At 46.4% G+C, this 13,550-nt stretch overlaps 1 protein-coding gene across 1 annotated transcript in view; it reads left to right on the top strand.

The window, feature by feature from the left end:
* LOC127653890 (gamma-aminobutyric acid receptor subunit gamma-3) overlaps positions 1 to 13,550 on the top strand; it is a 232,605-nt gene that overhangs the window by 208,730 nt on the left and 10,325 nt on the right. The window contains exon 6 of the mRNA XM_052140711.1: positions 9,920 to 10,057. Within this exon, the coding sequence (XP_051996671.1) occupies positions 9,920 to 10,057 (138 nt within the window). The remainder of the gene's footprint in view (positions 1 to 9,919; positions 10,058 to 13,550) is intronic.

Below are 13,550 nucleotides of genomic sequence, written 5' to 3'. Positions count from 1 at the left end.
TAATTAAATAACACATCATCTGTCTGCTGATTGAAAGAATAAAGAAACTAATATTTCTTCTCATTTACCAGTGTAAAATGTCAACTGTTGTGGTCACGACCATCTTATAGGCCAAGGAGAATTTTTATGTAATTCATGTAATTGATCAAAAAAGAAAGAAAACAATTAGCAATTAAAAGGGGGCTCCTTCTTTCCATATTTAGTGCACATAATCTATTAAAAGAATCACTATTGCCTCAGATGGCTATTAGGCATGATTACCATTTAACCCTCTGTCAACAGAATTAATATGTATTTGTGTGAAAATCTAATCATGCTGTTTTATAAATGACACTGTCTGGGTGAGTGCATGATTTCAATTTCCACTCAGTTATCATAGAGTCTACTCTTGTTATTGGAGGGAACTCTTTTAATTGTCCTTGGGCAGTTTAGAAAATAAGAAGATAGAAAGGAAACGTTTGCCCAAAAATTAAAATGATATGCCCACCCTCATATCATTCCAAATACACATACTGTTATTTATATATTTTTTTGTGAAACACAAATGTATTTATTTTTTTAATCAAAATCTTTATGTAGATTTTACCATAAAACAATATTTGTAATTATTACAATTTTTAATTTAGCAATTTAAAAATAAAATCCTTGTCTGTCTCTTTCTTCTGTGCTAGGATCTATACCACTCCAGCCACTTTGAGAATTTGGCAGTGTGATACTGAAGATATTGTTGACTTTTGTATTACAATTATTATGTTCCTCATTTGTAAGTCAGTTTGGATAAAAGCATCTGCTAAATTACTAATTGTAAATGTAAACTTCTATCTGTTAAGCTCTAATAACATCCCCAAAAAAACTCCACAAAAGTAATCCACACGGCCTGTGCACAATATCGCACTATATATATATATATATATATATATATATATATATATATATATATATATATATATACACTCACCTAAAGGATTATTAGGAACACCTGTTCAATTTCTCATTAATGCAATTATCTAATCAACCAATCACATGGCAGTTGCTTCAATGCATTTAGGGGTGTGGTCCTGGTCAAGACAATCTCCTGAACTCCAAACTGAATGTCAGAATGGGAAAGAAAGGTGATTTAAGCAATTTTGAGCGTGGCATGGTTGTTGGTGCCAGACGGGCCGGTCTGAGTATTTCACAATCTGCTCAGTTACTGGGATTTTCACGCACAACCATTTCTAGGGTTTACAAAGAATGGTGTGAAAAGGGAAAAACATCCAGTATCGCGGCAGTCCTGTGGGCTGAAAATGCCTTGTTGATGCTAGAGGTCAGAGGAGAATGGGCCGACTGATTCAAGCTGATAGAAGAGCAACTTTGCCTGAAATAACCACTCGTTACAACCGAGGTATGCAGCAAAGCATTTGTGAAGCCACAACACGCACAACCTTGAGGCGGATGGGCTACAACAGCAGAAGACCCCACCGGGTACCACTCATCTCCACTACAAATAGGAAAAAGAGGCTACAATTTGCAAGAGCTCACCAAAATTGGACAGTTGAAGACTGGAAAAATGTTGCCTGGTCTGATGAGTCTCGATTTCTGTTGAGACATTCAGATGGTAGAGTCAGAATTTGGCATAAACAGAATGAGAACATGGATCCATCATGCCTTGTTACCACTGTGCAGGCTGCTGGTGGTGGTGTAATGGTGTGGGGGATGTTTTCTTGGCACACTTTAGGCCCCTTAGTGCCAATTGGGCATCGTTTAAATGCCACAGCCTACCTGAGCATTGTTTCTGACCATGTCCATCCCTTTATTGCCACCATGTACCCATCCTCTGATGGCTACTTCCAGCAGGATAATGCACCATGTCACAAAGCTCGAATCATTTCAAATTGGTTTCTTGAACATGACAATGAGTTCACTGTACTAAAATGGCCCCCACAGTCACCAGATCTCAACCCAATAGAGCATCTTTGGGATGTGGTGGAACAGGAGCTTCGTGCCCTGGATGTGCATCCCACAAATCTCCATCAACTGCAAGATGCTATCCTATCAATATGGGCCAACATTTCTAAAGAATGCTTTCAGCACCTTGTTGAATCAATGCCACGTACAATTAAGGCAGTTCTGAAGTATGTGTGTGACCTGCTATAATTTTCCCAGAGTCACTTTGTCACTTTAGTAGCATGAAAAGCATTTAAATTATTATATCAGGCAATGGTTACATTATTATATTTCAGTCATGCCATCTCTCAGAAAGATTTAGCATGTTAATGTAGGTATGACAGGATTTTGATCTTGGCGGACTACTGTAGATCTGTTATGCTGCTGCTGCTGCAGAGTAAGTACATAGATTGCTGCTGCTAGAACATATTTATGGATACTGAGTCAAGCATGTGGACATGTTTCTGCTGCTGCTGCACAATTAGAAAAACACAAAACATGTATAAAATGCTGCTGCACAATTAGACAATAACCATGTAGCATGTCTAGACCACTGGATCCGGGGAGGTGGAGGGTCTCAGAGAAAACACTCACAACGGTGCAGTGAAACTGGCTTACTTGCAAACTGAGCAAATTGTTAGGCAAAAAGAGTCCTCAAGTTGATTGGTTACTAGGAATGTGCACGGTTACCATTTTTAACATTCAGTTAACCAAGAGGTTTCATGAAATGTTAATCGTGTTCTTCATCTGGAGTTGAGACGCAGGAAAAAATAATGTTTATTGAAATGTGATTTCCTTAAACACTACTTAAATCAGAAACAAACAAGTTGCACAGTGAGCTAAATAGCACAATAGAAACAAATTATAAAAACTCACATTTAAGTCAAACTAAAATAATCAAACCGTCATTACAAGTACATGCACTCTTCACTGATAGCTTCACATATCTGTGAGGGAGCAAACAGCTGTATTGTCATGTGCGTGGAGTACCACTGCTGCGGTTAAAGGTCGAGGTGCTTTGATATTTAAATGGTTTAAAATCTAATTATTTTGAATGTGTCTAATTATTGTGGTAAATATGCACACCAGAGCAAAAGGGAAATACGCTTGGTTACGTATGTAACCTCCGTTCCCCGAGGGAGGGAACGACACGTTGTGTCAGAGAAGCGACACTAGGGGTCTCTCTTGAGCGCCGATATTCACCAGGGTCGCTGGGGCTGAGAGCTGGGCCCGGGTTGAGGCGGAGCAGGAGCTGGTTTCTTCGCAGGGGGACGCCCTCGGCGGGCAGACGGGGCAGGGCCCGTAGCGGCAGGTCTGCGGCGGGGCATGATATGGGAGATGGCCTCCGTCTGCTTCTTCACTGCGGAGAACTGTTGGGCGAAGTCCTCGACAGTGTCGCCGAAAAGGCCAATCTGGGAGACAGGTGCGTCCAGGAAGCGGTTCTTGTCGGCCTCACGCATCTCAACCAGATGGCCACCCTAGTGGCGTTCCTGGACCACTAGGGTGGCCATCGTCTGTCCGAGTGCCTGCGCTGTGGCCTTCGTCGCTCTCAGGGCGAGGTCGGTCGCTGAGCGCAGTTCCTGCAGCACATCAGGATCAAGTCCACCCCCGTGCATGCTTCTGAGAGCTTTGGCCTGGTGGACTTGCAGGAGGGCCATCGCATGCAGGGCGGAGGCAGCGCGTCCAGCCGCACTGTAGGCTCTCGCATTGAGCGAGGATGTTGTCCTACAGGGCTTGGATGGGAGTAAGGGGCGACCACGCCAGGAGGTAGGGCTACCGGGGCATAGATGGTGCGCAACTGCCCTATCGACCTGGGGAATCGCCTCGTATCCGTGGCACTCTCCGCCGTCGAGGGTGGAGAGAGTGGAGTGGGTGGCACCTAGACGAGCGGAGAGCGGGGCTCTCCACGTAGACGTCAGCTCATCATGCACCTCCGGGAAAAACGGGACCGGGGGGATGCGAGGCCGCGAATGGTGCGCTGCCCCCAGGAACCAATCATCCAACCGTGAAGGCTGTGGGGAGGACGGAGGGTTCCAATCCAACCCCACGCTCACGGCGGCCTGGGAAAGCATGTCGGACATCTGAGCGTCGGCCTCAGCCTGGGCCTGCTGGCCCGAAGGCGGCAGTCCAGGGGAGTCCTCGGCATCAGACACCACACTCTCCGATGCAGCGGCGAGCTCATCTGCTTCGGGCTCGGGAGGATAGACAGCCAGGCCGTGAGGCGAGCCACTATTGCCGCGAGCGTGGACGGGGACCAGCGAGCGTGTCGGGGAACAGGAGGTTCGCGGGGGGCTACCCGGTGAAACTGCACCCGCTGCCGCCCCCAAATCGTCCCCCAGCGCCAACCGCATCGTCCTCAATCCCGTGGGAAGAAGGAGCAATGCGGGGTGCGGCTGGGGTGGCTTGCTTTCTGTTGAAAGCAAGCCGCGACCGCAACGTGATCATGGTCATGTTCTCGCAGTGAGAACATGAACCATCCACAAACGGCGCCTCGGTGTGATCACGGCCCAAACACACGAGACAGCGCCTGTGGCCGTCTGAAGCAGAGAGGCTTCTACCGCATCCAGGAACGACACAGGTGCGGAAGGGCATCTTGAAAAAGACACGTCCTCAAAAGGACGTTCAACGCCGCTGTGTTTGCTCTTTTAGAGAAATTACTCTTTTAGGGAAATTTACTCTTTTAGTACACAGTGTGTGTGTGTGTGTCTGCGCTGTCGAAGCGCTCAGGGGCAACAATGCACGCCGTGCAATGAGAAGAGAAAGCCGCTGTTGTCGCCGTCAAGATCCAACAGCATGCAGATCGTCAGAGGAAACAGGAACGTTTTAATGGCGTGTAACTCGCAGCAAACTGCAGACAGACCATCGGCTCGAAGAAATTTTCTGACTAAACTTCCGTGATTTGCCCCGCTTAAATACCCGTATGCGGGGGCCGGGTATGCAAATACTGACTGCCAACTCTCATTGGCCCTTTTCAATAGGTCAGAGGTGAATATCGGCGCTCAAGAGAGACCCCTAGTGTCGCTTCTCCGACATAACGTGGAGAGAGCGACAGAAGGGGAACAATATCTTACCATTTATCAAGCGCTGAAACATAAACTGGAATCATGTTTAATGGTGTTACAAACAGTCACAGAAAGGACTTTTCTTTAGAATGCAGGACAACGAATGAAATTCAACGCAGGGGTTTGAGATGCATTTATAAAAATGAAAGGTTTTTTTGTGTCTAAAAATTCAGCAATCCTGCACGAGGCACTGAAATAAAAAAGTGAGATTCACCGCAACAGTTAAAGACGTCTGTCCAGCACATGTCAGTATCACTGATCTAAAATAGAAAAACGCAAACAAAAGCATTCTGAACAGCCCCTAATCCACCCTATAGGCCACTTGAAAAACAGACCCAAACCCTTGTTGTACTTGTTGAGCTCAGATCAATATGAAGACCTCTATTGCACGTGTAGAATAACCAAATTGTGATTTTGATATTCGAATAGTGGTGCATCAAACGGTTAACCGAATGTTGACTGTCCGTGCACATCCCTAATAGACTAGCTACTTTATTACATGTCAAAGGACATATCAGCACACCATGTGAACTGATTGGATTTATGTATAACATGTGAGCGAACTGATGGGCTAACAGATAACAAGTTTAAAGAACCTATCAGCTTGTGCAATTCAGAGTTTCATTTACTAACTTTTCGACAATATCTTAGAGTAGAAACATAATAATTACATCATTAGAAAGCTAAACATTTACTTCGGTGCATAAAACTCTAAATGTGTTTCTGTCCCACAGTGAATCAAAATTATGGGGCTTTTTTTAGGAAAAAAAATGTCATTAGTTTATGCACTATGAACTAACAATGAACAATTTGATTTATATTAACTAACATTAATAAAGATTAATAATTGCTGTAAAAATATATTGTTTATTGTTTGTCCATTATACCTAATACCTTATACATTTACTAATGTTAATGAATGTGTCACGAACCCCGCTCCCTCACTCCGCCCCCTCGAGCTTCCACGCTCGTTCCGCCCCCTCGAGCTCGCACGCTCGTTTTGCTCCCTCGAGCTTCCACGCTCGTTTTGCTCCTACGAGCTCTCATGCTCGTAGCAGGTCTCCCTCCTCGGGCTCACATGCCCGCTCCCAATGGCCAGAACATTATGACCACCTGCACTCGTCTCAGTCACCCCTTTATTCGTTTCACCTGCACTCGTCTCATCACCTTTCATTGTTTACACCTGCATCTTCCCCTATAAATACCACAGCACATCCGTTTCACGGGTGTTGGTTATTGTTCTAGTTTACCCCGCATCTTCGCGCCCTGCTAGTCTCGTCTAGTTTTGTACTCCTCTCGTTTACCCCTTAGCTTGCCAGCCCCCCTTGTTCCCCTGTCTTTTCCTCTCACTTGTCTTGTTAGTATATTTATTCCCCGGCTTCGACCTCACGCTCCCTTTGACTACTCTCTCCCGGATTGCCCCCTTGTTTATATCTTGATTCCCCGGCTTTTGACCTAACGCTCACCCTGACCATTCTTCGCTGGATTTGACCTTGTTTTGTACTGTTGCCTGCTTTTATTTAATAAAGCAGTTTTTCCCCGACATTGTGACTGTCTCAACTTGTGTTCGCCACAGAATAACCAACCTCACCGAAGACAGTCCCAATGTATCCCGCGGATGTACACAGCTCACTAGAGCGGATTTTTTCTGCACGCTCTGCTGAAGGATCTACTGTTGGGAGACATCACCGAGCGCTCACGGCGCAGGGGCCACAGGTACGTGCGATTTCTGACTTATTTCACCCTGTTTCACCTGTGTCTGCCCCTGAGCCCGTTGATGCTCCCAACGCATCCCTGAGCGCCGTAAGCCTTCAATCCCCTGAGAGGTTTGACGGCTCTTTGGGCACTTGCCAAGGGTTGTTTATGCAGGGCAGCAGTTGTGGAACTCATAACCTTGCCCTTAACATTGTGGAGCCAGCGGCCCGACTCTTGGCTTTGCGCCAGGGAAGCCAAACCTTAGAAGCTTATGTTGTGGATTTTTGTGCCCTGGCTAACCAGGTGAATTTTGATGAGGTGGCTCTAAAAGACATTTTTCAACATGGACTGAATGAGCCAGCCTCATCATTCATGCCTGGTGGTCGCTGCTCCCTTAACCTGGCTCAGTTTATTGACCTCGCCCTACTGTACGCTGGTTCCTCGTTTACTGTAGGGGAGGCAGACACTGAACCAGCGCTCCACACCACAGCCCCCGTCTCGAAGCCTACCACGGCCCCCGTCTTGAAGCCTACCACGGCCCCCATCTTGAAGCCTACCACGGCCCCCATCTGGAAGCCTGACACGGCCCTAGCCCCAAAGCCTGACACGGCCCTAGCCCCGAAGCCTTACACGGCCCTAGCCCCGAGGCCTGTCACGGCCCCAGTCCCGAGGCCTGACACGGCCCTAGTCCCGAAGCCTGACACGGCCCTAGTCCCGAAGCCTGACACGGCCCTAGTCCCGAAGCCTGTCACGGCCCCAGTCTCGAAGCCTGGCACGGCCAGCAAGTCAACGCCCATGCCTGCCATGGCCAGAGAGTCAGCGCCCATGCCCGGCACGGCCAGCGAGTCAACGCCCTTGCCCGCCACGGCCAGAGAGCAAGCGCCCATGCCCGCCACGACCAACGAGCCAGCGCCCATGCCCGCCACGGCCAACGAGCCAGCGCCCATGCCCGCCACGGCCAACAAGCCAGTGCCCATGCCCACCACGGCCCACAAGCCAGCACCCATGCCTGCCCCAGAGCCAGCGCCTGTAGCCTCGACCGTCCCCATGGCCACGTCCCCTGTTGGCCGAAGATGTAAGAGAAGGAAGAGGGCCCCTTCTCCCCAGTCTCGTCTTGTGCTCAAGACCGCAGAGGTTCCCTCAGAGTCTTCCACAGCTCTACCGACCTCTGCTCTGCCCCCAGAGTCTTCCACGGCTCTGCCGGGTTCTGCTCCGCCCCCAGAGTCTTCCACGGCTCTGCCGGGTTCTGCTCCGCCCCCAGAGTCTTCCATGGCTCTGCCGGGTTCTGCTCCGCCCCCAGAGTCTTCCACGGCTCTGCCGGGTTCTGCTTTGCCCCAGAGTCTTCCACGGCTCTGCCGGGTTCTGCTCCGCCCCCAGAGTCTTCCACGGCTCTGCCAGCCTCTGCTCGCCCCTCAGAGCCCTCGCGGCCTTCACCTCACGAGCCTCCCAAGGCTCCTCCTCCTAAGCCTCCCAGGGCTCTTCCTCTCAAGCCTCCCAGGGCTCTTCCTCTCTAGCCTCCTAAGGCTCCTCCTCTCGAGCCTCCCAGAGCTCTACCTCCCAAGCCCCCCAGGGTTCTGCCTTTCAAGTCTCTCGAGCCTCCCAGAGCTCTACCCCTCGAGCCTCCCAGAGCTCCGCCTCTCAAGCCTCTCAGGGCTTCTCCTCCCGAGTCTTTCAAGGCTTCTCCTCCCAAGCCTCCCAGGGCTCCTCCTCTCGAGCCTCCCAGGGCTCCGCCTCACGAGCCTCCCAAGGCTCCTCCTCCCAAGCCTCTCAGGGCTCCTCCTCTCGAGCCTCTCAGGGCTTCTCCTCTCGAGTCTTTCAGGGCTCCCCCTCCCAAGCCTCTCAGGGCTTCTCCTCTCGAGTCTTTCAGGGCTCCACCCCTCAAGCCTCTCACGGCTTCGCCTCTCGAGTCTCTCAGGGCTCCTCCCCCCCTCAAGCCTCTCAGGGCTTCCCCTCTCAAGTCTTTCAGGGCTCCCCCTCCCAAGCCTCTCAGGGCTTCTCCTCTCGAGTCTTTCAGGGCTCCACCCCTCAAGCCTCTCACGGCTTCGCCTCTCGAGTCTCTCAGGGCTCCTCCCCCCCTCAAGCCTCTCAGGGCTTCCCCTCTCGAGTCTTTCAGGGCTCCTCCTCCCCTCGAGCCTCTCAGGGCTCCGTCCCTCGAGTCTTTCATGGCTCCACCCCTCAAGCCTCTCACGGCTTCGCCTCTCGAGTCTCTCTGGGCTCCTCCTCCCCTCGAGCCTCTCAGGGCTCCGTCCCTCGAGTCTTTCATGGCTCCACCCCTCAAGCCTCTCACGGCTTTGCCTCTCGAGTCTCTCAGGGCTCCTCCCCCTCTCAAGCCTCTCAGGGCTTCCCCTCTCGAGTCGCTCAGGGCTCCTCCTCCCCTCAAGCCTCTCAGGGCTTCTCCTCTCGAGTCTTTCAGGGCTCCACCCCCTTCCAAGCCTCTCAGGGCTTCGTCTCTTGAGTCTTTCATGGCTCCTCCCCTCGAGCCTCTTGAGCCTTCCAGGGCCCCACCTCTAGAGCCTCTCGAGTCTTCCACAACCTTTTTCCCCGAGCCTCTCACGGCTCTACTCCCAGAGACTCCAGAGCTTCCTACGGCTCCGCCTCCCGAGCCTCCTACGGCTCCGCCTCCAGAGCCTCCCACCGCTCCACCTCCCGAGCCCCTCACGGCTCTGCTCCCAAAGACTCCAGAGCTTTCTATGGCTCCGCCTCTCGGGCCCCCTACGGCTCTACCCCCCGAGACTACGGAGCCTGCCAGGTTTTGTACTGTTGCCTGCTTTTATTTAATAAAGCAGTTTTTCCCCGACATTGTGACTGTCTCAACTTGTGTTCGCCACAGAATGAAACCTTATAGTAAAGTGTTACCATTTTTTATTATATATTTTTTTTATAATTAAAGCTAGTGTAGCATCACAGATCAATTTTAAGATTAAAGTTCCCTATGTTTAGGAGACCACAATTATCAAATCCACAAGTTTATAAAACCCATTTCTGGGCCACAAATTGTGCACAAGATACATCGAGAGGTTGGGTGTCAGCACTAAGACAGATGCTTTGTATAATCAAACTAAAATCCTAATTTACTTGCTCTCTTTCTGCATCCACCTTTCCTGTGCATGTGATCTGTGTTTTATTAGCATGGTCTGAGCTGCAGTTTCTCTGGCTGACACTGGGCTGCACTCAGGCATCCATTACAAGTAAAGGGGGCACTAGAGGTTACTGGCTTCTGCTCTTTGTAATTACAGATGGATACCCACGAGATGAAATGATTTACAAGTGGAGAAAGAACTCTGTGGAAGCTGCTGATCAGAAGTTATGGAGACTTTATCAGTTTGACTTTATGGGCTTGAGGAACACCACAGACATAATTAAGACAACAGCAGGTAATTGCTTTCTGCTGCTCTATTGTATACAGGTTTACTTTTAATTGATATTAAAGTCAATGAGAGAACCGGGATTATTTATTAGACATTGATCTTGATGAACAATTATTGTACATATTTCGTGGCTAGAAACTTGGTGAGAGGGATTGTAGGTTGTTTAAATGTCACATCTGTTAAAGCACCAAGTTTTAGCTTTTGGGTGGCATTTTCTCAGGGCTTAGTTACTCTTAGTACATTCAAATACCAAATCTATTAAACTGGAATGGGGTGGCATGTATTGCTGCAAATCGATGTTATATTATAGTTCCATTCTGTGGAGAAAAAAACAGCTTTAAACAGCATAAACATTACCCAGAAACCTGATTTGGGGCTTTCTATTACATCTACCACATTTTCTGCATGTGAAAAACAAGTTTTAGCTTGGCTGAATTTAAGTCTTGAATTTAAGTGTAGACCGATAGACATTATTCACAGTAGCTCCATCTTTGATTTTTTTACAGGAATGAAAACGAGGTTGTAATGGATAGACTTACCCTCCCTTCAATGTCATGCATTGTATACAGCTATCAAAAAGCTCCTAGATCACGTCTAATTTTCCACTATTCATTTTGTCTATTGTATTTTCCTACTGAAATTTCTTAGAAAGATTTTTTTTCATCAACAGAACAATCCATAAACGCTTTAAACAACTGTACAATTCATTGACGAGACTGAAAGTCTATCCCTCACAGCCTTGTTTCATTCCCGTAAAAAAAAAACTACGAAGAAACAGGCAAAACAAATGCCTTTGTCTAGTTATTTGCAAGATTTCATACTCTGCTTTTTCTCAGCCTGTGAAAATAGATCAACCTATTTACCATTGAATAAATGTTCAAATTTGACACCTCTACAGAAGGTCAAGTGAAAAAGCTTGGTTTAGACCTTTAGAGAAAACAGTAATGATGACTTCAAGGTTCACAGTGTCAGTGCCACATAAAAGAGAAAAGATGGTTTCAAACATTTCAAACACAAAACCTCTCAATGCAACCAAATATACCACTATTGTAAATAAATAATGACTGGATTTAGAAGACTGTTTAGCTGCAACACATGTAGTCATTCACTAAATACTTAGCAGCAGGTAATTGCCTGGGGCCTCCACATTGTTGGCGGAGAGGAGAGAGTAGAGTAACAGAGCCAATTTATGGATGTGGATTATTAGGAGGCCATGATTGATATGGGGGAATTTGGTTTACACCTTCTACTCGTTATGAGAACTATCCTGGGATTTTTAACGACCACAGAGAGTCAGTACCTCGGTTTAATGTCTAATTCGACGGATGGTTCTTGAACACAAAGCACTGTTGGCTGACAAGAATATTTCTTGAATTAAGAGATTTTGCATGTTGTATTTTCTTCACTCACATTTTATTTCTTATTATTTCTGTTCTGTCTAAACCCTGAAAAAAGCCCTCAAGTATATCAAATGTCAACCTGCCTAATATAATCAAAGTGAGTGTCAGGGTATTTTCAAGGTTGGTTTTAAAAATGAAAGAAAATAAGCTGGCTTTTCAAAAACAGAAGAGTAGTTAGAACGGCCTTCACATTTGTGAAAAATTTTACTTGATAATAAACACAATGTTTGTCAAAACATTTGTACTTAATGTTTAGTTATTAGTGTTTTTTTTTTTGTTTTTATATCAAATGCTGTAAAGTTAGACTCAGTGATAAATAGGATTGCTTTTCATGTGGGTTACAATGGATCTCACTCACCCATAATTTTCAGTAAGAACCCTAATGTAAAGTCACCATTGTTCCCTTTCACAGGAACTCAAGCTTTGTAAACACTATTGGACACGTCTAAGTGTCACGTGGTCTGAAGCCCTTGTACAATCACACCAATTTATTGGCTGATGGCGCTTGAGCGATGCCCATTGTTATGCTGAGTACGTGCTGGAGTTATCGATGGAGTCTCTGTTGGTAGAATTCACTTGTTTCTCATTTTATGCACGGTGTATGCAGGCTTAGATCTTTTCGTCCCATCCGCTTTCCTTTCTGGGATTTATTTGTTGTTTTAGAGGCGCTTTCGTGTGCTCTGCTTGAGCACTTGACAACAATCACTGATATGTTTTTGACACTTAAAATGGCCCAGCTAGTGACATTGGCATTGTTTAAGAGAGTCAGTGATTTGCATGCCCTGTCGATCAATCCCTTATGTATGGATTTTGTTCTAGGGTGTTCAAGGGTCATGTTAAGACCTCATTTGGGCTACTTGCCCAAGGTTATTTCAATGTAATTTAGCTTGCAGACCATACATTTTCAGGCTTTCTATCCTCCTCCATTTGCATGAAAGGTTACATATGCTTTGCCCAGTTCGGGCACTGCGAGTTTATGTTGAAGGTACTAGCTAGTTGTTTGTGTGCTTTAGTGGCCGCAACGGGTATGTCGGTGTCCAAGCAAAGAATCTCATTGGCATATTCCAATGAGAGGTTCCCTGAGTGGGAACGATACACTGTGTTGCTGGCCATACTCTCTAGTAGCTGCATAGGCTTGTGCCTTCTTGCAGAACTCGATGGTACAAAAATTGGCACAATTGTATAAGGCTTTAGACCACATGACACTCAGACTTGTCCCATAACGATTATGCAGCATCTTGTTCCCACTCAGGGAACCAGGGTTCCATTCCAAGTAACCAAGACGTTTTCTGTTGTCAGAGCAAATAAAATGTTTTAGGTTTAAATGGTTTGATATATTGTTTGAAAACATGAGGACTAGTTAAAAAAATTGCCTGTATGTTTGAGTAATATTAATAAAAATCAGCTTTTAGCAAACAAAATAAATCACTTTACATTGTTAAATTTCAGTAGTTTTTATTTTTAATTAGTTTTGCATTTTGGTGTTTATTTTTAGTTATTTTTAATGTTACATAAATAATGTTTCATCAAAGTCATAACAACAAAGCCGCAGTACCTGCTGACAAGGGAATAGGCTATAAATGTGCCATTGCTGCTTCATTTTGCTCAAATTGTAACTACCATCATTATTGCATATACAGAGCATTAATGATTCAGCAGCATGAAGTGGATCCGCTCAGATCTTGGGTCAGATGGCCCACATCGGATAACAACTAGTTGTTGGATTTTCCATATTTGTGCAGTAAATAGCATATAGTCTTAAAAATGCATTTGAGAGGTTTTTTGTGGCCATTTGGATCAACAAAATGAGACTCTATCTTAATGTATAATGTCATTACAATAGCTGCACCATTGTTTGCTGTAACCACTTTGCTACATAATGGTTCAACCTGGACTCATCGAATGTTACTCTATATACATTTTTGCAAACTGACTTGCACATGCCACTTTCTAGGTTTTGCTGCAGTTTCCTGCTGAAATGAATATAGCGCTACAACAACTGTGTGTTTTAATCATTGTAACACAAATCATGAGTACAATTGCTGATTTTACATTTATAAAACGTATTTTTCAGTCTATTACTCACCCGGGTATGCTAT

This window comes from Xyrauchen texanus, chromosome 13, assembly GCF_025860055.1.
Source record: "Xyrauchen texanus isolate HMW12.3.18 chromosome 13, RBS_HiC_50CHRs, whole genome shotgun sequence".
Taxonomy (NCBI): Eukaryota; Metazoa; Chordata; class Actinopteri; order Cypriniformes; family Catostomidae; genus Xyrauchen; species Xyrauchen texanus.
This window is presented reverse-complemented; position numbering and strand designations above follow the sequence as displayed.